Genomic DNA, 27227 nt, shown 5'->3' with positions numbered 1-27227 from the left:
GCAAGATGGCTGAAGGGTAAAGGTGCTTTCAGCCAAGCCTAATGATTTGCGTTTGATTCCTGGGATGCACATGTTGAGAGGAGAGAACCAAGTCTCCCAAGTTATTCCCTGACCTCCACACACATGCTGTGGCATAAACACTAAATAAATAAGTGTAATAGAAATTTTTGACTAGTGTAATTTTCTGTATATGTGTTTAAACAGAAGTTAAGTATTTCCTTTTCTTTTCTCTCTCTGTGTGTGTGTGTGTGTGTGTGTGTGTGTGTGTGTGTGTGTGTAAAATGCCTGTATGTGTAAGTGCATCTGCCATAGATGTACCTGCAGAGGTCAGAGGAGGACAGGAAGTCATCGGTTGGCTTTTTTTGTTACTTTCTGCTTTGTTCCCTTGAGACTGGGTCTCTCACTTAACCAGAAGCTTGCCATTCCATCTGTGTTGGATGACCGGCCAGCTCCTGGGATATACTTGTGGTCATGCCCGGCTTGTGTGAGTGCTCAGGTCCCCGTGTTTATAAACAAATTCTCTTGCCCAGTGATCTGTCTCCCTTGCCCTCTTCTTTCTGAAACTGGCATTTTAAACACTGACTCTTGTAAGTAGTACCGTGGGCTCTATGAGAGGATTTGAATTGTTTTGACTATGAAGGGAGATGCCCGTATACTGGCAGCTGTCTTCCTGGGCTCCAGCCTCAATTTATCCTGTCCTGATGGCAGTCACTTATTCAGGATAGGGTGGGTATGATGTGTGGAGGAAAGAAGCTATAGTAAGATCGGTAGAACATGACAAAAGGTACTGGCCATTTTTTTTTTTAAGTCACGATCTCATTATATAGCTATATATATATAACTCTCTCTGTAGAGCAGGCTGGCTTAAAACTGAGTGTTCCACCTGCCTCTACCTCCCAAGTGCCAAGTGCTGGGATTAAAGGTGGAGACCATCAGGAAAGGCGCAAAGCTACACAGAGAAACCCTGTCTCGAAAAACCAAAAAAAAAAAAAAAAGGTGGGGACCATCATGACTGACTTCTTACCCTGCTTGTTAGAATTCTGAAATTGATGTCTATATGATGTTCTGTAGGTTCAGCCCTGCACTCCTGGGTCCCTCACTTCTATGGGGAGAGAGGGCAATTTCAATTCTGATTGGTTCATATTGGCCTTTAGACCAGTTGCACTTGCTGCTGTTGCTATAGATAGTGTGGGTTCAGAGCTAAGGTAGCCAGTAAGTAGCTCAGTATAGACTTAAAAAGTCTTGTTTTCAAGTGTGAGCTTTTTGAACACAAAGAGTCTGTAAAGGCCAAGAGTTAATGTGTCACTCCCTGCTCAGAGCATCACCCTTCTCTTTTACAACATTATGTTGTCTGTAGGCAGCTTTTGATAGGGAATCCTAGTCTTAGATAGGCCCTCCTTTCTTTCCTGCAGTTTTCCTGGTGTCCAGCAGAGGGCTATACTCTTATTGCAGTGCTGACCTGGGATTGGACAGTAGACTTTCATGGTTATGATGCCAGAACCCATAAATCTATATTTATGCACATATAAATTAAACAGTTTGCATCACATTTTATATTTATATTTTCTCAATTTGCCTATTAATGTGACAGGAGAAGAATTGTTACATTATGTGTCAAACATTCCAATTGATTGTTTTATGTTTGTTTTCTGTGTTTATTATAGATATTTTGAAGCTTTAGTCAATAACATGTCCTTTGTGAAGTATAAAGAGGTATATGCAGCTGCCGCAGAAGTTCTAGGACTTATTCTTCAACATGTTACTGAGAAGAACCCCGTGAGTGCTACACAGTGTGCTTGTGGTTCTCATTATTCTAATTTCTGCTTAATTACGTACTTTGTCTTGCATTATTTTAGTATAGATTTAGTGTAAAAATCTGAAAAATAAGGTGAAACCTAAGGAGAGTGGTTCCTGTTCTCTCTACCAAGGCACTCCCAGCACCTCCATGCTAGCTCTTACCCTGAGTATGCCTGTCCTGTCTTCTGTTTGTCTGATCTGTACTGTTCTTTCTTTATGTGCTAAACTGATCATTTCATCTTGTCACCAGATTAAGTATTTTTAATGAAAAGATATATTTTAGGCTAGGCAGCACTCCACGATGATCTGGAGTCTCAGCCCTAACAGATATACTGTATGTGGCAACAATGAAATAATTAAAATGTTCTGCATGAGATTTAAAAATCACAGAATTTGTGATTAAGTATTTCTCCTGCACATGATTTTTAAATAGTCTCAATTAGCAGTAAGTTTGTGTTGAAAAACTATCCATTTAGCCTTCATGCCTTTAAACAAGTTGTAATGATCTTCCATATTTGTGAGTAGATACAACTGAAATGAGTATTTTCATAACTTCCAAAAGCCTTCCTTGAGTACATCATCCATACTGAGTACTTGCTTTTGAATATTTACATGTTGCTTCTAGACCCTAGAGAAACAGCAGGAAACAGGTAGGCCACATCTCTGCTCTGAGAGAGCTGGGATTGGGGGGAGGAAACCGACATTATACAAATGAATATTTAAAAGTGGTAATGAATGATAAAGAGAGGGTGTGATACATGCAGGAAGATCATGATAGAGTCTGTTGAGCTAGAGTTGGTAGAATTCAATATGAGTATTTGACCAAGGAATCTAACATAAAATGTATCTTGAACTGTATTTGATAAACATTAAACTAAAACTTCTCAGAGGATGTACTTTCAATGTTTGTATGTCAGAAGGAAACATGGTGCTCAAGGTGTAGCCTTGCTCACTCACTATTGCAGTCAAGGCCTGGGATCCCTGTGGCGGTCCAGTGACTAATGCAAACCAGCGGCCATTCCTAGCACTTAGTTTCATCACTTGAGTGTGAACCTGTGGTGAGGTCATAATATTGAACATCTTTCTTGAGTTAACTTAAATAATTAAAATAAATTTAGGTTTCAGCACTTAACATAATGTTCCATTTTTGTGTCCTTGACAAGAAACTTAATTTTTCAGGGGATAGCAGAGTTGGTATGTAAACTGGTTACAAAACAACTAAAGCAACATCAAAATACTATGGAAGACAAATTTATTGTGTGCTTAAACAAAGTAGTGAAGGGCTTCCCTCCTCTTGCTGACAGGTAGGGGACGACAGCAGGATTGTGGCTTATGGGGTAGGGGTGAGGAAGAGTATTTGGGGTCATCGTCTCATGAACCTTCTCACTTACCAGTTTCTTGAATGCCGTGTTCTTTCTGCTGCCAAAATTTCACGGAGTAATGAAGACACTTTGCTTGGAAGTTGTGCTTTGTCGTGCAGAGATGACTACAGGTCTATACTTACAGTTAAAGAGTAAGGACTTTCTCCAAGTCATGAGACATAGGTAAGTTAACATCAGGCCTCACTGCCCAGAATACAACTAGGTCACAGCATTTCTACTTGCCCATGTATCTCCTTTAAATAGGAACCTCTTGTGGGTGTTCAAGAGAAGCATATTTCTGAAATTTCAACCTAAGAGGTAAAAGTGATGAAAGTATTAAGAGTGAAATGTAAGTCTATCACAGTCTCTCTGTTTCTGGAACCTCTGGTAGCCACATCCAGTCCCATCCTTACATATTTCTCCCACAAATGAAGACCACTGCTGTAATGTAATGCCTCAGGCTCTCTTTAGATTTGTGCATGGGTTTCAATTCTGTACCTATTTTGAAAGGCAAGAGCCACCGTATGTTAAAATTGTTCACTTCTTTTTGAAGTTGCAATAGAGTAGAAGGTAATTTTAAGACATAGCAATTGATCCCTTATTTCTCTGTCCTCTTAACATTTGTGACCTGAATGTATATTTTAACAATAATAAAATACTGGTAAGTGTATAATGTACTGATAACAATGATTAAATGTCCTTGTGTTCTGCTCTCTTAGAGTACATATTCAAAGTTGACTTCTTTAAGGAACATGAGACCCTCAGATAAGGAAAGACACTTGCTCATTTAGGATTCAGGGCACACTTAGATTACTGTCTGACATACAAGGTAGCACCTGAAATTGTTTTTGAACTAAATACTTCATATTTTTAGCTTATTTTGTCTGCCACCATCTGTTCCTTTAAATGAACTTTATTTTTGAAATAATCTTACAGCTACAAAAAGGTTAAAAGATAGTATACAAAATTCCCATATATCTTCACCTCTTCCCTTTTTACATGATCATGGTTATAGTTGGTTGTTTTTTCATCCCTCTTTGGCTCTTTGCTCTTTGTGGGATCCACCACACAGCTCCCAGATTCTTTCTTATGAATGCCTGGCCTTAGCTTGGCATATTTCTAGCCAGCTTTTCTTAACTTAAATTATCCTGTCTATTAAACTATCCTATCTATCTTTTGCCTCTAGGCTTTTATCTTTCTCTATTTTGTATACCTTTCTTTCATACTCTGTTGCTGGTTGTGTAGCTGGGTGACTGGACCCTGATGTCTTCCTTTCCTCTTTTTTCTTGCTCCTTGATCTACTCTTCCAAGATTTCTCTTTCTAATTATTCTCTTTGCCTACCAACCCACCAATCCTTTCTCCTGCTTAGCTATTGGCCATTCAGCTCTTTATTAGGCCAATCAGTTATATTAGACAAGCAAAGTAACACAGCTTCACAGAGTTAAACAAATATAACATAAAAGAATGTAACACATCTTTGCATCATTAAAATAAATGTTCCGCAGCATAAAAAAGTAACACATCTTTAACTAACATTCTACAACAAATGGTAATCACAATCATCATTAAAATTAAGTAATTAATATTACTATCAAATAAACTATAGTGCCATTCTTCTTCAATTCTTTAAAAATTTGGTAGGCTTTAGCCATGAATTTTTTTGACCCTGGATTGTGTGTGTGAATGTGTGTGTGTGTGTGTGTGTGTGTGTGTTGTTTTGAATGATTGCTTCAAGCTTGCCATTCATTATTAATCACTTCATATTTTCAAATTTTTATGTTTTAGTCTTCCTTGGTTGTATGCACCTGGAACTCACCAGTTTCTTCCTGGTTGACTATTTTCGTAGGTGGGGTGTTCTGTTGTAAATGGTAGTCTTTTATGATTCCTTTTTAAAAATAATTTTTTATTCATTCTTTGACAATTTTATACATCTATCTACATATTACATATAATGTCTTTTGACAAGAATCATTCCCAGTTCGTTGCTGTCCCCTTCCCACTGCCATTAGAACCCTTCTTCCCAACACTTCTCCCTACTCTTGAGTTTCATATCTCTTCTCTCTTCTCTCTCTCTCTCTCTCTCTCTCTCACTCACTCACTCACTCACTCACTCACTCACTCACTCACTCTCAGTAGACCATTGAGTTTAACTTGTATGTTCATGGGTATGCGTTATTTACTGGATCATGGGTAACTTACTAATGGCTACACCACAGAAGAAAAATGACTCCCCTTCCCCCAACAACTGTTAACTACCAATAGCTTCTCAGCTAGGGGTGGAACATCATGAGCCCCCATCACATGCCAGTGATAGGATGCTAACAGACCCAGTTTTGTCGCAGGTAGTAATAGCTTCAGTGAGTGCATGTGTGCAGTGGTCAGCCCATGTCCTGAAGACAGGATTTCACAGTATTCTTCCCCTATCCTTAGGTTCTTAACATTCTTTCTGCTCTTGATCAATGATGCTTCCTGAGACTTGGGGATGGGTTACATAGCTGTCCTTTTAGAACCGAACAATCAGTAGTCACTTCTCAGCATTTGGACCATTTGCATTAACATTATCCACTTACCAAAAAAAGAAAAAAGAAAAAAAAAAAGGTTTTGCCCAAGATTGAGAGCATCGCTCACTAATCTATGGGTACGAACATAAATACTTAGAAGGTGTATATTATTTAGCAAAACAATAGTAGTAAGTTTTCCCCTAAGGGCCTCTGACCTCCCTAGCCATGAGCTTTTGACAAGGTTTATAGTACAGGCTTAGATTCCTTTTTATGAAGCATACCTCAAACAAACCAGAAAGCAGTTGGTAACCCTATAGCATTCAATACCACTGTTGTACCAGTGGGCACATCTTGCCTTGCACGTGAGGTCTACTACTAGATAGAACCAGTGATGACTTTTCTTCTTCAGTGGCCTGGATAGCACCTTCCAGAGCTATGAAAGCTAGCCAGCAGAGAAGAGATTTTCATTACAGTTCCAGTTTGTTTTCTCTATGTCCTGCAACCAAAGTATATGATACTTCAGCAGTAGAGTCTTACCATCTAGTTCTAGTGGGTAACTAAGTATAATAGCAACAACCTGCATTGTTCTAAGGTTCTCTGGAGCTTCCTTGACCATCAGTACGTATTGATGTAGCCTATGCCTGGCACTTGGATTTTTATTTAATTAATAACCCACAGCTTGTGTCAGTAGATTGTCCACCCATGCAGGCTACCTCCGTTTAAACTCTTTAAAAAAAAATAAATCTACTTTTTTATTAACTTATAAAGAAATGAGTTCCAATAAAGCTTTCTGTATCTCCTTTGTTATGAGTAATCATCCTCAAACTCTCTCTTCTGCCCCATCCTCTCTTCCTAATCTTCCCTTAAACCTTTTCAGCCCTTGTAGTTTCCCTCCTTCCTTCTTTCCCTTATTCTTACCCTATGCTCCACCTATTTTTCCTATCACACTGTTTTGTTTTGTTTTATCTACTCCCTGCTTAAGGCCTCTTTCCCTCTCCTGTCTTATGGGCCCTTTCTAGCTTCCTGACCTCTATAGATACTACAAATTAAATACATAAATCTACAGTTTTGAAGCTGTGATCCATTTACTAAAGAACATGCAGCAGTTGTCTCTCTGGGTGTGAATTACCTCAGTATAATACTTAGCATTTTCCTGAAACTTTCATGATTTCATTTTTCTTTATAACTGAATAAAATTATATTGTGTATGTATATGTATGTGCCACATTTTTATTATTCTTTCACTAGTAGGTTTTAAATGTACTGCTCCGAATTATAACAAGTTTTGAAACTTTAGTACAAGAAGAAAATGTTTATTGTACTTTGTAAGTATGATAATAAACATCATTTAATTTATGTGTTTTACCAAAATTCTCCTTTATTATAGAGATGATGAAAGACAAAAGGTGTGTTTGGATATAGTTTATAAGATGATGGCAGAATTAAAACCAGTAGAACTTCGAGAACTTCTGAATCCTGTTGTGGAATTTGTTTCCCATCCTTCTCCAACATGTAGAGAACAAATGTATAATATTCTTATGTGGATTCATGACAATTACAGGTTAGCCTTCATTACGTTTTATATCACTTTTAAAAAAATCTATATATGGTGTGCATGCATGTGCATTACAAACACGTGCCTGTGCACACACAGAGATCAGAGGACAGTCTCAGGCTTTGGGCCTCCCTTTCCACTTGTTTCAAACACGATCTCTTTGTTTTGTGCATGTTACTGTGTCCACCAGGCTAAAGAGACTCTTGGATTACAGAAGCACTATTTCCCCCAGGTTTGTATAGGTGCTGGGGATTTGAACTCAGTTCCATATGCTTGCACAACAATTGATTTACCCACTGACTCAGTCATCTCCCCAGACCTGTATTAACCTTTTTTGAAGGGCTTGTGTGGGTACTTTTCATGATTTGGAATATAAGAAAGCATTACTAGCAACATGACTAATAACTGAAACAAACTTATTTCAATATATTGAATTAGCCTTTTTTGTTATTCTTGAATATGTAGGAAATAAAAAGTGAATTGTCAGGTGAGTTAGAACTACATAAGTCAGGACTGGAAAGGTAAGAATGCTTGCTGCTTTTCCAGAGTTCAGTTCCCATTACTCATAACAGGTAGCTCCCACAACGGCCTGTAACTCTAGCTCTAGGGTATCCAACACCATCTTCTAGTCTACAGGCATTGAACACAAAGTCTTTTTTTTTTTTTTAAGTATATGAGTGTTCTGCCTCCTGAGTGCTGGCATTAAAGGCGTGCACTACCACCACCTAGTAAACCTTTTAAAACAGAGACTTCTCCCAGGCAGTGTCATCCCTCAGGTACCTGCAGAGGTGACAGGACTCAGAGCATAGAAGGAAGATCTGTCCTGATGTCACAGCTTTAGCGTCTCTACTGAATTGCCTTGGTCATCAGTCTTATGGAAATCCACCTTTGCATTAATCCAGACTATGTGATTGGAGTAGAGCAGGATACTGATATTTTGTTATTTTCTCAAACAGAGATCCAGAAAGTCAAATGGATCAAGACTCCCAGGAAATATTTAAACTGGCAAAAGATGTGCTGATTCAAGGACTGATTGATGAGAACCTTGGACTCCAGTATGTGCTTCTTCTGGAATAAATTAGACAAGGATTGGAGTATTGTTTTCTAGATAGCTTAAAGTATTTACTGTGATAACATCAATCTCTATGCTTTCTGCATTTCTTAAACCTTAGCAAATGTGTTTTAAGTCACATTATAAAGAATAAGATTTTAAAATCCTGACAGGTTATTTCAAAATAAAACTGGTGAAAGGTGTTTGGACAAAATGCTTATACAGTAAGTTAGTTAAGGATTTTTAAGTTGAAGCAAACTGTAATGACAACTGTTCTGTTTTCCATTTAACACATATAGTTAAAGTCATATAATATATCAAGGTTAAGTGAAATGTTGAACACCTTAGCATAGGAAGAAACCCTAATGTTTATTCTGTGTAGAGATACAAGCAATAATGATTGTTCTCTCAAATGCCAAACACAAAGCAAAGGAGAAAGTTTTTTATATGATTTGACATACTACTTATTTTTCACTTTCTTCGATTTTAAATGTATTGAACTTTTAACAATTTATATTTAAATTTCATAAGTTGTCTCTTGAAAAGTCCAGCATGTTTTGTTTTGTTTTTCTCTTTGGGCAATACTGAGGATTGAAATGAGAGCCTTATATTTATTAGGCTAGTAGTGTAAGAACTGACCCATATTCCCAATCCTAACTTGATTTTAATTTAAGTTTTAAATACATTATAACAGTAGTTTTTGTAGAGAGTTGTTTTAGCAAAGTAGTAGTAAAGGATTATATGAAATTTGCTTTTGATCCTGGACTTCTACACCAGAGACTTGTGTGCTAGGCAAGTGCCCTACCAGTGAGTGTGAGCCACGACTACTAATATTTGTTAAAATGATTTTGCCTTTCAAAATTGTTAGTAGTATATACTCATTGTTGTAAACTCTCCAGAGGATGGACAGTCATACAGTTTGTCAAATATGCTATAGTTTAGGGATATTTGTCCTTCAGAATGTCTGATTATTCAAACTCATACTGTGATATAGTTTCCCTTTCATCTGAGAGTTATGTGAATGAAAAGCTGTGAAGTCCCCACATGACTCTGTGGACAATACTTCCTTTCATTTGCTGATACCTAAGCATGTTTTCCTCTTCACTTTTCAGATTAATTATTCGGAATTTCTGGAGCCATGAAACCAGATTACCATTTAATACACTGGACCGATTGTTGGCATTAAATTCTTTATATTCTCCTAAAATAGAAGTTCACTTTTTAAGTTTAGCAACAAATTTTTTGCTTGAAATGACCAGGATGAGCCCAGATTATCTAAACCCCATCTTTGAGCATCCTCTGTCAGAATGTGAATTTCAGGTGAAGTGCTTGTTCCTTAATCATGGTGACTGTTACATGTTTTCTCTGTTGTTAATGAATGTCTTCTAATACTGTTAAACTAACATTCTTAATTTCTTGAAATGTGCACACACTAACACATACTTCCTTTCCCCTGATGTCTTACATTCTATCCTCTCAGACTCTACTTGGACCTCTCACCTTCCTGTTCTTCCTCCCACATACCTAGGAGAGAGAGAGTCCAAGCATCGCCTGATCCAAATACTAACCAAGCATGACCCTGCTTAGCTATGACCACAGATCAAGTTTGCAACTTCTTATGGCAGTCACAACAGTGGCACAAGTGCTTCTTAATGGGCACACCTGGGCGTGTTCTATAGTACAAATTAAACACCTCTATCTGAAATTATTGGGACAACAAGTGGTTTGATTTCATGTTATTTTTGGATTTTGAAATATTTGCGTGTCCCATGGTGTGTATTTATTTGTTTGTTTGTTTATTTTTAGAATTTCATAGTATTTACATCATTTAACCCCATCCCTCCTCACAAGTCCCATCCAGGCTTCCCAACCCCCACTGCCTCTCAAATTCATGGCCTCGTGTTCTTTAGCTTTTACTGTTGTACATGTGTATGTGTGTTTGTATAAATATATAAATATAACTTACTGAGTCCATTTAATATTTTTTGTTTGTATATGTTTTTAGGACTGACCACCTGGTATTGGTTATCCAATTAAGGGGTTCATCCTTGGAGAAGACTGATTCTCGATTCTTTAGCAGTGATTAATTGTTTTTAGCTCTTCACCTAGACGTAGAGTCTTAAGAGATTGCCCCCATCCACATTGGCATATCACCTGTAATTGACATTGTTCAGGGTTCCTCTACCTTTAGGCAACCATATTATTGATAATTCACGGATGCAGCTTCCCTATCATACTGAGAAGATACATTCTTTTTTTAAAAAAAATCTGTTTATTTTTATGTGCTTTGGTGTTTTGCCTGTGTGTATGTCTATGTAAGGGTGTTGAGTCCCCTGGAAATGGAGTTACAGACAGTTGTGACCTGTCATGTGGATGCTGGGAATTGAACCTGGGTCCTCTGGAAGAGCAGCCAGTGCTCTCAACCCCTAAGCTGTCTCTCCAGCCCCCAAGAAGACACAGTCTTAAAGCATGTATCTTGGTCTTCAGGCTCTTACAGTCTTTCTGGCCCTTCTTCTTCCATGTTTTCTGAGCCTTAGGTACACAGGTTGCCTTATAGTTGTATCAGTTGGGATTGGGCATCCCATGGTTAGTTGTTTTAACTTTTGACCATTTGTGGATTTCTGTAATAGTCTCTGCTGCAAAAAGATGCTTAAAAAAGGAAAGATGAAGGTTCTTTGATGATGGGTCATAATGAGATACCTTAAGAAGAGTACCCAAGCATAAATAACAAAGTTTATTTGTTTCATTTCTTCATTTATAGCTTATACACATAGCCTGAAGGTAAAATGTGTACAGTTCTTTATCACTTGGGTAAGCTGAGTGACATGACTAGTGATAGTTGTGTCGTGGTATCATTGGCATTGCCAAGTATGGCATCAGCCCTCTACTGTAGAATGTAGGGATAAGAGAATGGCTTCTCTCTAGTGTGATTATTTTTTCTACTTTTTAGGTAAGTGTTTGTTTAAAAAAAGGTTCTTCTGGCCAGGCATAGTGGTATACACCTTTAATCCCAGCACTTGAGAGGCAGAAGCAGGTGGATCTCTGTGAGTTCAGGCCAACCTGGTCTACAGAGTTAGTTCCAGGATAGCCAGGGCTACACAGAGAAACCCTGTCTTTAAAAACAAAAAACAAAAAAAGGAAGAAAAGATTATTCCAGGCACTGTAGATATCGCTCTGTCGGTAGAGTATTTGCATGGCATGTAGAAATGTGGATTCAGTTCACAGCAGCACATAAACTAGGCATGATGGTGCTTGGGAGTTGGAGGCAATGGGGGGTGAGAAATTGAAGGTTGTTCTTGGTTATATAGAAAGTTCAAAACCAAACTAGTCTATCCATCCCAAAAAAGAAAGAAGACCTGGTGGTGGTATTGCACACTTTTAATCACAGCACTGAGGAGGCAGAGACAAGTGTATCTCTGTGAGTTCAAGGCCAGCCTGGTCTATAGAGTGAGTTCTAGGATAGCCAGGGCTACACAGACCCTGTTTCGAAAAATCAAAAAGAAAAAAAAAAAAAAAGAAAAATTTTTCCTCAGTTGCTTCTCAAAGAGACAGTACAGAATGCTAATACTGTTGTTGGGTTTTATTATTTATTTTTGTGGTGCTGGTGATTGATCTTAGAGCCTCACTTGTGCTAGGTAAGCATGGAAATATTTCAGTGTCACTACAAAAGAAGTATCATTTTCTTTAAACTCTTCTTTCTATAGGAATATACCATAGATCCTGACTGGCGTTTTCGAAGTACTGTTCTTACTCCAATGTTTATTGAGACCCAGGCCTCTCCAAGTACTCTCCATACCCAAACCCAGGAAGGGTCCCTCTCAGACCGAAGGCAGAAGTCTGGGCAAGTACGGGCGACCCAACAGCAATATGACTTCACCCCAACACAAACCACAGGTAACAAATGACCAGACACTCTGACCTTTGACAACAACTACTGTTGCAAGGACAGAAACTTTTTGTGAGAGAAATAAAATGATAACATAAAGTCACAAAGGCCATAAGGAAGATGTGTCAGTCAAAGAAAAAAAAGGAGAGATTTTCAGAGTAGTCAGTTCCGCAGAGAGAAAGGAACAGTTGTTGGGGCATGGGTGAAGGTGATGGAGATAGAATGAAATAATTACGGAGCCTCACTGCTATAAGAAGAAAGGGTTCTGGATGGTGGTGCTGTGAATGGACTCAATGCTACTGAATCATGTATTTGAAAATAGTTGAAGTGGTAAAAGTTACTATAGGTTTTTCTACATTTTTCAAGGTGGATAAAAAGATCATTTTAAAAAAGAATGATAATCTGATTATAGCTAGACATGCTTGTTTTGGTTTGGTTTGACATAAAACTATTTATTTAATGTGTCATATCTAAGGCATCTTAAGAGCAGAGTAGCATTAAACTAGATTCATTTGCTGATGTCAGTAGTTTATTGAACTGTTCTTTTCCAGGTAGATTAATTCTTTGCTTTGATATATGAAGTATAAATTACAGAGTAAAATATCTTAATCCTTTTTTAAAAGATTTTTATTTATTTTTCTTTTATGTGTTTGAGTGCTTTGCCAGCATATATGCATGTAGTGCGTGGACATGCCTGGTGCCAGCAGAGGCTAGAGGAGGACTAGATCTCCTGAAATTGGAGTTACAGTCAGTTGTAAACTACCTTGTGTGTGCTAAGAACTGAACCCATGTCCTCTGCAGGGTCAGCAAGGACTCTTAACCACTGAACCACCTCTCCAACCCCCTGAATTGTTTTGTATAAACACTTCAGCATTTCGTTTATATAATTACTTTCATATTCTGTTGTTTCTGAAAGTAGAACTAATTTGAAAATCACAGTGGAAATTCTTTGACAAGCACTGTAAACGTAAAATGCTATTACTGTGATGATTACAGCTACAGAAGGGTCCTGAGGCTTAGGTGCCTGGTCTGCTTTGGATCATACCCAATACCCTTGGCCTGAGCTCAGTATCACAAGTAGTTGCAGAGGTCTAGCACTGCAGGTGTGCCCCAGCAGGTGTTCTACACTGAGTAGGCTGGGCTGCATGGTAGCAGCATCCTCACTGTTCTCGTCCTATGTGTTATAGTTGAAAGGAGCTCGTTTGATTGGCTGACTGGGAGCAGCATTGACCCATTGGCAGATCACACACTCTTCCCTTCAGAACACTCATCTTCCTCCTTACTGATTGCCCACAAAAGGAGTGAAAAGTCACAGAGAATATCCTGGAAGTCAGTAGGACCTGACTTTGGGATAAAAAAGCTGGGCCTTCCTGGTGATGAGGTGGATAACCAAGTAAAAAGTGGTAAGTAAAATGCTGAAACATGTTTAAAGTGTATTATCCTCTCATACAGAAGCTTACATGGAGAGAGCATATTTCTGACTGTCCACGTTTCCTTAAAAGCTGTAATAAAAATCATTAAAATTCAACTTATTAATCATTGTTTGGACACTTACCATGCTGAAAAAAAACATTTAAAATGTCCTTCAAGAAATATTATGTGTGTAACAGGTTCATTAGTTCAGTGTCTTTCTGGAACATTCGGGGTAAGTAAGGCAGTAAATGGGGTAGAATTAGTAAGCCCAGCCCAGTCTCAGGAGTGAGAGTTTAAACCCAGACACAGTATGGAGCAAGCATTTGGAAAGACTGGATAGAGGAAGGGTGTTTGAGAAGAGCCTGGAAGCCTAGGATGCAAAAAGAGAAATGACAAAAAGGATGAAGATAGAAAGGTAAGTAATGTTTTTGTTGAATTAGTTCAGCAAGGTTTATGGAGGGCAGAATCCATGCTGAGGCTCCTGTTTGGTCCAGTTGGATAGATGTCCTGGGAAATATAGGGAGTTGTGAAGGATCCTATAAAGGAAAGAAACAGGGTACACATTAGGAAGCTACTACCTGATGAATGGAGTAGAATTAGTCATGAGGACTCTGGTCCTCTCAAAGAGATGAATATATATGGGTACCACATAGTGTAAGCAGAATTGGCAAAGCCAGAAGCACTATCACTTAGGCCTTAGCAGCTTGAAGGTGAGTAGGTGGGGTGGTCTCCTTTTGGAGCCAGTGGGATACCTAACCAGCAGAACATCTGGTAGGCCTCCAGACTCAACACTGAAAGTGCTGGGGAGAAGATAACTCTTTACAAGACTTTGGGAATGAAGGAAGCCCAGGGAAAAGGTCCCAAGACAGTAAATGCCCTGGGGAAATGAACATGTATTCAGTCATAGAACCAAAGTTAGAAACAAGCATAGCTAAAAGGAATCGGAAGTGTGAAACGAAAACACCAGACTTTACTCCCAACTCCTGTTACGTCAGTCTCAAATCTATGGCTCATGTACTGTTCTCTAAGTTTCACTTTTAGAAGGAGACGAAGCCACCTTTTTTCCTATTAACCTGGAGTTTTGGGGTATACCAGGAAACTTTCTCTGCTTTGCTTCTTCCTTACTTTACTGTTTCTCAGGATTCTTCCCTCCTTAGAATGCACAGCCATTGGTCTTACTGTAAGATTGGACTGTCACTTAAAATGGAACCCTTCTTAGTTGTACTTTCAACACTGTCACATGCTCTAAGACCCTTAGGTGCATGCCACTTTCCCTGCTGTGGTCTCTGTCAAACTGCTAAAGACAGATCTACACTGGGACACTGCATTCTAATTAATTTACAGTTCATGGCCAGTTGGCTTCTTTATTGAATAGAATTTAAACTAAGACTTAAGGACAGTTCCTGAGGATAATAGCAGTTATCCATGACTCACTGATCTATAGTATTTCCCTGACTACATTTCTAGACTGAAAATAAATGTGTGTGGTGTAGGTGGAATTTGGGGACTGTGCAAAAATAAGGAACGAGGTAAAACTTAATTGGAAACATTTTCTTTGTGAGTTTTAGATTTAGAAAAACTTAAACTTAACTTGTAGATATAAGGTAAAATAAATGCTAATATTTTAAATATATTTTAATCTGTTCTTATATCTTTATGGTTTTCAAATATTTCACATACTATGAGAATAATTCTTAAAGTTTGATGAATTAACACTTATTATCATTGAAAAGAAATACAGTTTAAAAGATAGAGGTTGTCCTTAGTTTAAATGTTACTTTACAAGTAATAATTCTCTTTTGAGACTTTCAGTATTAGGCTAGCACCTAACACCTTGAGTACATGGTGTATCTCTGCTGTATCCCCAGCCATGACTTTTACTTTTATTTATTTTATTTTTTGTGGAGCTGTTGAATAAAACTTGGAATCTCACACATGCTAGGCAACCGCTCTGAGCTACACCCTGTACTGTTGTTTAAATTTTTATTTGTGTTTCTTTAGTTATCGATCAGTTGTATATGCACAAAAACTAGAGTCAGACACTTCTCAAAAGCTAAATAGAAAAAAAAAGCCGATTTTCCTATCTATAGAGCCAAATCCTAGAGGCAATCAATCCCCTATAACCCTGTTAGCTGAATTTAGTTTTCAATAACTCTGAGCAGTGGTTTTATTTTCTTAAGATTTATTTTATTATTTTTATTTTTGTGTATGTGTGTATCTGGGTAAGTCAATGCCATGTGTGTGCAGGTGCCTTCATAGGCCAGAAGTGGGTGTTGGATCTCTCGGAGCTAAAGTTACAGGTAATTAGAGGTTATCATGGGTGCTGGAAACTTAATTCAAGTCCTCCGGAAGAGAAGCCAAATACTCTTAAGCTGTCTCTCCAGCCCCAGGCAGTGGTTTTTACACTGCTACTTTTTCCTACATCATCATTCATTATCTTCTGGCTTCATGTGACTGATGTTTGAGGTTTTCTGTTGTCCTTATACTCCTTATGGCACATTCCTATCTGGTCATGAGTTGAGGTCTCAGGAAGTCTCCTCAGTGCTCGGTGTTTCTTCTTTCCTGTGATTGGGTCATTTTGTATATGATTATTTTTTTCCTTACATTTTTTTCCTGGACATTTTTTTCTTACTGTTTTCACTTGCATGTTTAGATCTTTGCTTGTTTATCACCAATTTTCCATGAATGATACATTGGTCTTTTGCTGTGTCCCAACATAAATATTTTGTCTTAAGACAGAGAGAGAGAGAGAGAGAGAGAGAGAGAGAGAGAGAGAGAGAGAGAGAGAGAGAGAGAGAGAGAGAAAGAGAGAGAATGAATGGATGAATATTACCTGCCAGTGTGTGCGCACACATGCCTACCCCTCAATGCCATGTCTCGAGGTCAAAGGACAACTTCAGGAATCTGTTCTCTATCATGTGTGTCTGGGAGCATCAAACTCAGGTCATCAGGGTTGACAGCAAGTGCTTTTACCAATTGAGTCATCTTGCCAGCCTCCTTCCTGACCATTGTGTGGAGAACCTCTCTTTGTTTAGTCTTACCTTTTATGGACCTAACTATTCCACCTTGATTGATTACTCTTTAGAGGCTCCTGAAGAAAGGCAACTGCATGTTTCTGAGTCCTCTCAGCACTATTTGCTAGGCTGGCCTTTCCACCGCACACCCTCCACTACACCTGCTGCTGTGTCCTTGCTTTCACCCTGGGAGGGGCTGGTCACAGCAGACCCTGAGCCTTTGACTGTAACTACACTGTGTCCATTCTTTGTCCACCACTTAATTGGGATTTCCAGAGACAGGTACAACTCTTGTTCTTTAGAGTCCAGAATTGCTAAGCTGCCCTCTCTGCTGTTCCTTATTGGTTTGTGCCCTTAACAAGTCACTAAATTACAATTTAAAAGTGGAGATAAAAACACACTTTCACTTTTCAGGATCCTGAGAAAGAATGAAAGTCAACTGTATGTGTTGTATAATTGACCATGATTAGCCAAACCTGCTTTATATTCTTCAGGCACTCACAACCGGGAAGAAATTCTGAGGTTACGTAGACGATTTTTAAAGGACCAAGAAAAAGTCAGTTTGCTCTATGCCAGAAAGGGCCTTGTGGAACAAAAACTAGAGAAGGTTTGTATCTTCTTCATGAATGCAATATCTATTTTGCATCACAGGTAATATACTAAGGAAATAAGTTCTGTCAGATATTAGTCTACAAAATTATAGGAGCAGCACTGCATAAGTGCCTTCTGACATTATTAGGCATAAAGAATATTCATGACACCTGCTAAGAAATGGCATTTTCCTGAATCCTTGTCTGCCTGGATCCCAGGACTAATAGGACTAACTGACTCCCCTCTGCTCACCATAGCTCAGCTTTACATTCTCTGTGCAGAGTGGCTTTCTATATGGGTAGAAATAAGAACACTAGTCATTCCTGTTACAGCTCTAGCTAATTTTTTAGGGAAAGATGCACAACTACCTTGATTCAGGACCTGTGGCTATAGTGGGAGTGAGAGGCCAAAGGACCTGGAAAATATTGCATGGCTGCTCACAGATGGCTGGTAGGGCTGCCAGCAAAAGCTTCCATTGGAGACACAAGTAGAGCATGAATATTTTGGAGCAGGGAGGAACATAGGGTTCTCATTATATAGACCAGGCTACCCTGGAACTCACAGAGGTCCACCTGTCTTTGCCTCATGAGTACATGTGCCATCATGCCTAACAAATGCATGAATTAATTTTTAATATGCAGAAATAATGAACGAACTTGTTTAGTTTATAGATTGTTTTACTTAGAAAGCAACGACGACCAAATTTCTAACAGTTAAGATAGATTGTGATTAAAGACTCCTGCTATTATTATAATTCAGTGTAATTCTTAGCCACTTGGCTTCCAGATATAAATAGGAAGTGGTTGGATAGTTCCTCTGCATTTTTAATGGAGGTGAAATATACAGTTGGTTGTTGGTTTGTTTTTTTTTTCATTCCCCCACTCCCCCGTCTCTGTAATACAACTGTTGTTTTTTGTTGTTTGTTTGTTTGAAGACTACAGTTGTAAACATGGTATATTCAGCACCTTCTCTTGTTCCATTGCTTCCTCGGAAAAATAGATCTGATGAAGCCTGATACCCTTCTAGTCCTGCCTGAAGGAAATAGTAGTATCTGGTCATCAGAAGCAAGAGAAATCAGAATTGCTGGGTAAAGGATGTAAGAAACAAGCCAGGATGACAGGTTTAAAACCCCTGTCTGAACAGACAAGAAGTTACAGTCAGATATGGTAGGATATTGAAGCATATATCAGCCTGCTGTCTGTGAAACAGACACTGAGCTGTGAAGCTGTCAGCCAATAATTAGACATTAGAAGTCTATGTGTTTGTATTTGTATTCATTTAATAAATGTGTCTGAAGGATGAGACTCAGTGCCAGAAATTTTAATAAGTAGTAGCCATGAAGAGATGATTGATTCATGGAGCCAGGTCCAGTACATGATACAAAAAGACAAATTGAAATTATAAAGTACCCTATCAGAGATAAGCTATGAACACATCTATGGAAAGCCTCTCTGGGGAGAAAACATTGAGAGTGAAACCACTGATGAGGGAAAAGCACACAAAACAGTGTGTAGTGACTGAGGAGTATGTGAGTGAGTATGGCATTGCTGTGAACCTTTAGACGAGGCTTACCATTTGAGGTGTTGGAAAGGCACTTAGCTCTCAGATTTATATTTTTGTGGATATTCAGATTCAGATTTTTCAAATAACCAAATTTTTCATTCTGACCAAATTGTAGTATGAATAAAATTATTGCTTCTGTGTACTAAAGATGTGTTCTAGTAGTTTCATTTTGCATACATACTTGATCTTCTTTTGTTTGGTTGAGTTTTTGTGTGTTTGGTTGGTTGGTGGGTGGGTGGGTGGGTGGGTTGGTTGGTTGGTTGGTTGGTTGGTTGGTTTTGATGAAAGGTAGCCCAGACTGGCCTCAAACCTGCTATTTAGTCAAGGATGACTTTGAACTCCCTATCCTCTTAACTCCTAAGCATGCTACCACAGTTGGCATACTTTGTTTTATTACATGAAATCTCAGTTTTCATTTTTTGTTTCTGGTGATTGTAGGATATCAAGAGTGAGTTAAAAACGAAGCAGAATGCCCAGGTTGTTCTGTACAGAAGTTATCGTCATGGAGACCTTCCTGACATCCAGATCCAGCATAGCAGTCTGATCACCCCCTTACAGGCTGTGGCCCAGGTCTGCCCAGAAACTGTGTTTTATGTTCACATTAGAAGCTCTGTTTGTGGTCTCAGTTGTCTACTCTTTCTAGGGAAAAATGTTCATTAAAAGGTGGTGGTTTTCCCTAAATGGTAGAGTTAAAGACTGTCCTAATTCCAGTATCCTAGTTTCATGATTTTTGTTGTTGTTGTTGTTGTTACATGAGGAGACCCTAACATAGAGTTTACTAGAAGTGGGCACCAACACTGGGTGCCATGTTAGGCGCCTGCGCTCTCAGCCACAGGGCCTTCCTCTTTAAAATCAGGTTGACATTTATGTTTCTTTTCCAGTGTCAGAATGAAATAATGGGGGAAAAAATGAACGTACATTTTGAAGTGATAAATAAGCCATTTAGATCATTGTCTTCTATGCTTTTTATTTGATCTCAATAATTCCAAGTTGACAAAAATTTTTTTTAAACCATATTTTACATGTACCATTTATCAAACTTCCTCCTCTGGAGACAGATATGTGACTGTAGCATTCATGAGACTGAGGCCTTATGTGTCCTTATGTCCGATGTTTCACACATGGAACTTTGTCCGTGCATATTCATGTAACTTTTCACAAGATTTTTCTTCCATGAAGTACCTTACATTCACATTCTTACACCAGATTGTCCGAATAGTCTTGTGCCATTGAGGTAACAATTAGATAAAGACTGGAGGTTAGCAGTGCTTGGATATATGGCAAAAACTACAGATGTCTCTAAGTGTGAGGCAAGAATGAGACACCCATCTTCCTGTGCTCTCCCATTTCTCAGTTCACTAGTGCCCTGACTGTTGCCTCTGGTGCACAGTGGACATCTGCTCTCCATCATGTCCAGAGGGCACTGTGTTGTACGAAGTTATTGGCAAGTTATAGGCCTAAGCTTGTGTCAAAGTCAGCTCATCCCTTTTGTACTTATAAAACAAAACTGGAACACATTTTTTAAAAGAGGCAAGACTATATTTTTTTTCCTTCTGTTCTCTGAGGAGGAATGCACTGATTGATATTTCTAGTCCCAGTACTTTATGTAACAAATATTTTTTATGGAGTACCTGCTGTATGCCAGGAACTGCTTTAAGTGCTGTGGTTTAGTGTTGGGGGAGCCAGGCGAGGCTAACATGTCTTTCTTTTGTTTTGTTTTGTTTTTTGTTTTTTGTATTGGAAGCCATTGTATCTGTCACAGGACCAGTATGCAGCAATGTTTCCTGCTGAGTTCATTGTTTTTAATTGGATTTTTAAATTAACTAGTTAAATTTTTGTAGACATAGTCTCTCTACATAGCCCTGGCTATTCTGGAACTCACTGTGTAAACCAGACTGGCCTGAAACTCACAGTGATCCACCTACCTATGTCTCTTAAGTGCTGGAATTAAAGGTGTGCAGCACCATCCCAGCAAAGAGGATTTTTATTTCAGTCACCACTGCAGTTGGTCAAACAGTGAGTATTTAGAATTCTCCAACAAGTGAAGGAATTTGTACATAACTCTCAGGAATTGATGGTCAGTTAAAAAACCTGCTGACTATATGCCAAATGCAAGCAGCAGGTTGTAAAGTAAAACAGCAGATACTAGATGAAAGCACACAGGCTGATAAAATACCAGCATCGAGCAGTGACTTCTCTGTGGTTTAATTATGCGTGACACTTACTTTCTTTTTTATTATTTTCTAAAGTTTTGTATAGTCACATTAAACTGTTTAAACAAGGATTTTTACTTAAAGAACAAATCATGTTTGTGTGGCTTTTGTTCATTTTTATTCTTATATGTATGCCTTCACTATGCAAGTGTAGATAGCTGGGAAGTGCTCGTGAAATGCGCACTGCATAGATGTTGCATACATATATCCAGGACAGTGCTCCTGCGGTCATGGAGCCATGCTGAAGTCATGGTTTCAGGGTCTTCACAAGCTTAATACCTAACCCTGACAGCTCACTCGGGTTAGTCTCCACACAACATGCAGCACTGAGATCCTAGCTTCAACAATGCTTATGTACTTTTCGTTATCCACATCGAGCCAGAAGTATGTGACTAAATTCCAGTGCTCCTTCCCGTGTATAATAGCCTGTTAAACTTTTGTAAACTGAATTTAGACATGTAACGGATGTGTTTTTAACAGTTGATATTTAAAGTAAAGCTCTAAAATAATACTTAAGTTCTGATTTATGTTTATTTTTTATTTTTAACAGAAAGACCCAATAATTGCAAAACAACTCTTCAGCAGCTTGTTTTCTGGGATTTTGAAAGAAATGAATAAATTTAAGACAACATCTGAAAAAAACATCATCACCCAAAATTTACTCCAAGACTTCAACCGTTTCCTTAGTACCTCTTTCTTGTTCTTTCCACCCTTCGTCTCTTGCATCCAGGTACAAGTTTGCACAAACTTCTTTTTGGTCATGTGCTGCTCTGCGCTGACACCACTGACACCACATGCCTAATGCCATCACTTTGTTCCCTAAATTGAAACTTGAGAAACAGGTATTTAGCAGTAAATGTGTTATGTAGGTTGTCTCTTCTCAGTGAGCACATGTAATTTGTCTTTCATTCTTTTTGCTCCCCAAACCTACCCTAGGATATGACAATTATCTGAAATGAAACTTGCATCTTATAATTAACCAGTATTTTGATTAAAATGTGTGTGTGTGTGTGTGTGTGTGTGTGTGTGTGTGTGTGTGTGAATGTGTGAGAGAATAAATGTTTGCTCCCATGTATGCCTGTATACAACATGTGCCTGGTACCTGCAGAGGCTAGAAGAGAGCATCAGATGACCTAGAACTGGAGTTATAGACAGTTGTGAGCCAGCATATAAGTGCTGGGAATTGAACCTGAGTTTTCTGGAAGGGCAGCCAGTGCTTTTAATCATTGAGCCATCTTTCTCTCCCACCTACCTTATTTTTTGAAACAATGTTTCTTACTGAAGAATCTGGAACTCACTGATTTAGCTAAATTGGCTGGCAAGCAAGTTCCCATGATCCTCCTCTCTGCAACTGCCGAAATTCTAGGTGTACTCAGTTTTTTACACAGGTCCTAGTCATTTGAATTCAAATCTTCATGTTTACATGGCACAACTGAGCCATTTCCTGAGGCCCTAAACCCTGTATTTGTTTAGTTGTTTTTCATTTGGTAGTATTTCAGCAAATTCTTTCCTGCTTTGAGATGTTGATTGAGCACATGTCTGGCTTTGTTCTAAATGATGTGGTCACAGCCTTGAAGAGACAAAATCCATGCCAACCCAAATTTTCTTTCTTCTCAAGTGTCGCTGACAAACATAAAACAAAGACTAAACTGGTAATGTGCTGTGTGCTTGAGTGATGTGGAACTATTAAAATCATAGAGGGTGGTAGCCAGGCAGGTTAGATAAATGGCCTCTTGATCGAGTCAGGTATGCTGTCCTTACAGATACCTAGTAATGAGTCAGAGAAGTCTTCTCTAAGGAGACTCAGTTGCAGCAGAAAACTCAGCATAAGTACACTTTCAGTTATTACTTAAGTGTGCTTACCAAATTATATTTAACAAATTTCTCTGAGCCAGCATGAAAGCTCAGCAAGAAAAGGCACTTTTCATCAAACCTGATCACTTGAGTTTGATCCCCAGGACTCACATGATGGAGGAGAGAATTGACTCCCATAAGTTGTCCTCTGACCTCCACATGCATGCATATGTTAATACATTTGCCCGTTCATGTATACACTTACATGCACAATAAATATAAATATAATTTTTTTAATCTTTTTTTTTTGTACTCAAGGTTGTTCTGTCTTGGCTTATAATGTTATTTTTTTGTTTTGTTTTTTTAATTTTATTTTATTTTACAATATAATTTAATTCTACATATCAGCCATGGGTTCCCTTGTTCTCCCCCCAGCCCACCCTCCATTCCCACCTCCTCCAGGACAAGTCCTCCCCCGAGGACTGTGATCAACTTGGTAGACTCAGTCCAGGCAGGTCCAGTCCCCTCCTCCCAGGCTGAGCCAAGCGTCACTGCGTAAGTCCCAGGTTTCAAACAGCCAACTCATGCACTGAGCACAGGACCCGGTCCCACTGCCTAGTTGCCTCCCACACAGATCAAGCCAATCAACTGTCTCACCTATTCAGAGGGCCTGATCCAGTTGGGGGCCCCTCAGCCATTGGTTCATAGTTCATGTGTTTCCATTCGTTTGGCTATTTGTCCCTGTGCTTTATCCAACCTTGGTCTCAGCTATTCTCACTCATATAGACCCTCCTCTTTCTCGCCAATTGGACTCCCAGAGCTCAATCACCAATGGGTTAAGGAAGAAATAAAAAAAGAAATTAAAGACTTCCTAGAGATCAACGAAAATGAAGACACCACATACCCAAACTTATGGGACACCATGAAAGCAGTGCTAAGAGGGAAATTCATAGCACTAAATGCCCACATAAAGAAGTTGGAGAAATCTCACACTAGTGACTTAACAGCACACCTGAAAGCTCTAGAACAAGAAGAAGCAAAGTCTCCCAGGAAGAATAGACGCCAGGAAATTTTTTTAATCTTTAGGACGATTTTAGAAGCTAGAGAGCAGAGTCAGCATTTAATAGTACTTCCTGCTCTTCCAGAGGACCTGAGTTCAGTTCCCAGAATCCAAGTTAGGTAGCTCACAATACAGTTCTAGAGGATCCAATACCTACTTCAGGCCTCCATGGGCACTCAAAGACACATGATGTACATTCACACAGACACATACAGTAAAGTAAAAATCTTTTCAAATTTTAGCATTTTTCCATTTTTATTGTTTTTACTTTAATTATGCATTTTAATTAAAATAGAATTATCTTTTCCCCCATTCCTTTTCTCTCTAGCCTGTCCCACCACTGCCCTAGTCTTAAATTGATAGCCTCTTTTTCTTTGATTATTATTGTCAAATGCATATATAACATGTATTTGCATGCATAAATTTATCAGTATAATCTGCTGAGTTGGTTTTTATTGTTTGTGTGTTTATGGTTTCAGGGATGACCTCTTTGTATGGTATAACCAGTAAGGGAGCTCATCCCTAGGGGAGACTGACTCTCTCTCTCTCTCCCAGCAAGTCATTCCTTATCTGTAGTTTTTTGTCTAGGAGTTGACCTCATGAAATTATCCCCCTTCTGAGTTAATAATTCTCAGTGATGGTCTCCATTTTCTGTAAGAGAAGCTTCCTTGATGAGGAGTGGTGACTACACTTATCTGTGGCTCTAAGGATAAGATTTAGAATGTCATAAGGAATTATGCTGGTCAAGCAAAGTGGCAGTAGCAGATTTTTTTTTCTGGTATATATGACCTTACCAGCATGGAAAGTTGTTTTGGTTTCCAATGCCAGGCATGGTTTTCCTCCTATTGAATGAGCCTTAAGTCCTATTAAATAGCTGTTGGTTACCACCATCATATGAATATTTTCTGTGCCTTAACCATAAAAGTTTATTGACTGAAATATAGTTTTATTTGGGTTTTCTTTCTTATACTCTTAGCCCTTTCTAAGGATGACAGACATTTTTATTTGATTGCTTGGAAAATTTCTAGTCTTCATCTTGGGAGCCACATGAACAGTGGCTGGTATACATATGTGTTAAAACTTCAAGGGGAGTTTGGGACCAAGTTCTTAGGGTACTATATAAGTCCAGATGTATGTGTAGAGAGGCGTTTGTGCACACCAGTCTGTTTGGAATGCTATTACAGTGAACATTCTTCTAGATAGTGAGTTGAGGGTATTTCTCATAACTTTGTTTATAGGTCATTGTAATAATTCATGAAATCACCTTTTCAAATGTCATTAAATAAGTTAGCCTCTTGATAGAAAAGATGTTTGCAAAGACTTAATAGGTAGGTCAATATGCCCACTTTTCTGTTAAATAAATGTAAAATCTGTTTTCAATGGCTTTTCTTAACAGCTGAAACAAAGTACATAAATATCCCATAAATTGCAGTTTTTAGAATTCTTGGGTTGAAAATATAAGCATAAAAGTTTATTTTTTTCCCTTTGCAGAAATTGAATGTTGGTAAGAATTTTGCTAATAGAATTGCACAAAGACACTTTTGTGATATCACTATCTACTACTACTGCTTAGGTCAAAGTCGTTTCTCTTATGTTTAATAAAATGAAACAATCACTTGTGATGATGACATCCGAATCCTATAGGTTCAACAGCTATATATGGTTTTATAGGAAATCAGTTGCCAACACCCAGACTTGCTGAGTCTTGACCCAGCTGCAGTTAGAGTGGGCTGCCTGGCCAGTCTGCAGCAGCCTGGAGGTATCCGTCTTCTAGAAGAGGCATTGCTCCATCTGGTGCCAGAAGAACCACCCATCAAACGAGTCCGTGGCAAGACTTGCTTGCCTCCTGATGTTCTCCGGTGGATGGAACTGGCTAAGTAAGCTTGGGATGGACCATTCTTGGGAGAACAGTAAATCAACTAAAGTAGCATAGTAAAAACTTGGCTTTACTTTTATGAAAAAAGTAAAAAAAAAAAAAAAAAAAAAAAAAAAAAAAGCTGGTAAGGAGGCTGGATAGATGGCTCAGTGGTTAGAAGAACTTGCTCTCAGAGAGGACTCAAGATCAAGTTCCTAGTACCCATGTTGGACAGTTCATAACCACCCATAAATCTAGCTTCAGGGTAGCCAACAGAAACACACAGTCTTTTTTTCCTTTTCTTTTGAGCTAGTAAAAACATTTCAGTCTGAGTTTTAGTCTATGTGTCAAGGATGGCTGCCATGAAAAATATTTTGCTTAAAGAAGAAATATTGATTAACCCTGTTATTTTAGTCTATTACACAGTTGTCTAGATTCATTATTATCTACCATACTTTCCTTCCTGTTAGGTATGTATAATTTATAATTCATAATGGTTCCTGATGTTTTTACAGCTTTGCTAAGATGAATAATGGATGACTCATTATTTTCAACAGTAATCAAAATTGCAGAAATAGCCGGGCGGTGGTGGCACACGCCTTTAATCCCAGCACTCGGGAGGCAGAGCCAGGTGGATCTCTGTGAGTTCGAGGCCAGCCTGGACTACCAAGTGAGTCCCAGGAAAGGCGCAAAGCTACACAGAGAAACCCTGTCTCGAAAAACCAAAAAAAAAAAAAAAAAAAAAAAAAAATTGCAGAAACAGTTTAATCCAGTTACTTTCTTTGGAAATACAAATTCTGCTTTATAGTATGCCATTTTGTATAATGTCTGATTCTTCCTTTTCCTTGGTTTTAGTGTACTAAAGCCTAGCCTTGAGAAGGATGTTAAATCAGAGTTCAGTGGGCCTTCAAGATGGCTCGGGGGGTTAAAGGTACTTGCCACACAAACCTGATGACTCCAATTCAATCCCCAGATCCCATTTTTCACAGAACCAACTCCTGAGAGTTGTGCACTGACCTCCACATGCATGTCATCCCCCCCTCCCCCGTCTCACACACACACACACACACACACACACACACACACACACACACACACAAATAAAGATTTTAAATCTGTTGATCAACTTTTAGTGAATAGATAGTAAAGGTAAAAAACAGCTTCCTTACCTTTCACTATTATCATCTGTCAATGTCTTAATGTACACTGTGACTTTGTAAAGCACTATGCCAGGCACAGAAGAAGTAGATTAGAGAGACATTAATCACAGACTTTAAAAATAAGGGTCTCAGGGTTATAGCAGCACTTAGTTGACATGTGTGAGTCCCTAGGTTCAATCCTTGATACTGCAAAAAAAAGGAAGAGTCCCATAGAAAAGTATTTATCTTTAAACATCAAGTAAAAGGACAAGGAGAAGAATGCCGAAAGGGAAAGATACAGGGCCAGGACAATCCAAAGAATATCTCCTAGCAGGAGCCATTTTTTTCCCACTGCTTCAGACATGTGATTGAACAATAGATGACATCTTGTATCAGTGTTTTCAGGGAATAAGAACATATACACAGAGAGGTC

The 27227-nt window shown here is 38.6% G+C and overlaps 1 protein-coding gene across 3 annotated transcripts in view; it reads left to right on the top strand.

Moving 5' to 3' along the window:
- The window catches only part of Prkdc (protein kinase, DNA-activated, catalytic subunit), a 237550-nt gene that overhangs the window by 142003 nt on the left and 68320 nt on the right, over positions 1 to 27227 (top strand). For all 3 annotated transcript variants that reach the window (XR_005092573.1, XM_028893310.2, XM_037209976.1), the window contains exons 52-63: positions 1665 to 1776; positions 2977 to 3101; positions 3192 to 3341; positions 7048 to 7221; positions 8172 to 8270; positions 9379 to 9586; positions 11971 to 12160; positions 13340 to 13555; positions 17074 to 17186; positions 19172 to 19303; positions 21497 to 21676; positions 25472 to 25677. Coding sequence is in view for 2 of the 3 variants with exons in the window: in XM_028893310.2 (XP_028749143.1) it covers positions 1665 to 1776; positions 2977 to 3101; positions 3192 to 3341; positions 7048 to 7221; positions 8172 to 8270; positions 9379 to 9586; positions 11971 to 12160; positions 13340 to 13555; positions 17074 to 17186; positions 19172 to 19303; positions 21497 to 21676; positions 25472 to 25677 (1905 nt within the window). In the remaining variant the exon portion in view is untranslated. The remainder of the gene's footprint in view (positions 1 to 1664; positions 1777 to 2976; positions 3102 to 3191; positions 3342 to 7047; positions 7222 to 8171; positions 8271 to 9378; positions 9587 to 11970; positions 12161 to 13339; positions 13556 to 17073; positions 17187 to 19171; positions 19304 to 21496; positions 21677 to 25471; positions 25678 to 27227) is intronic.

Source organism: Peromyscus leucopus, chromosome 12, assembly GCF_004664715.2.
Source record: "Peromyscus leucopus breed LL Stock chromosome 12, UCI_PerLeu_2.1, whole genome shotgun sequence".
Taxonomy (NCBI): domain Eukaryota; kingdom Metazoa; phylum Chordata; class Mammalia; order Rodentia; family Cricetidae; genus Peromyscus; species Peromyscus leucopus.
Note: the sequence above shows the minus strand (reverse complement) of the source record. Positions and strands in the feature narration are given on the sequence as shown.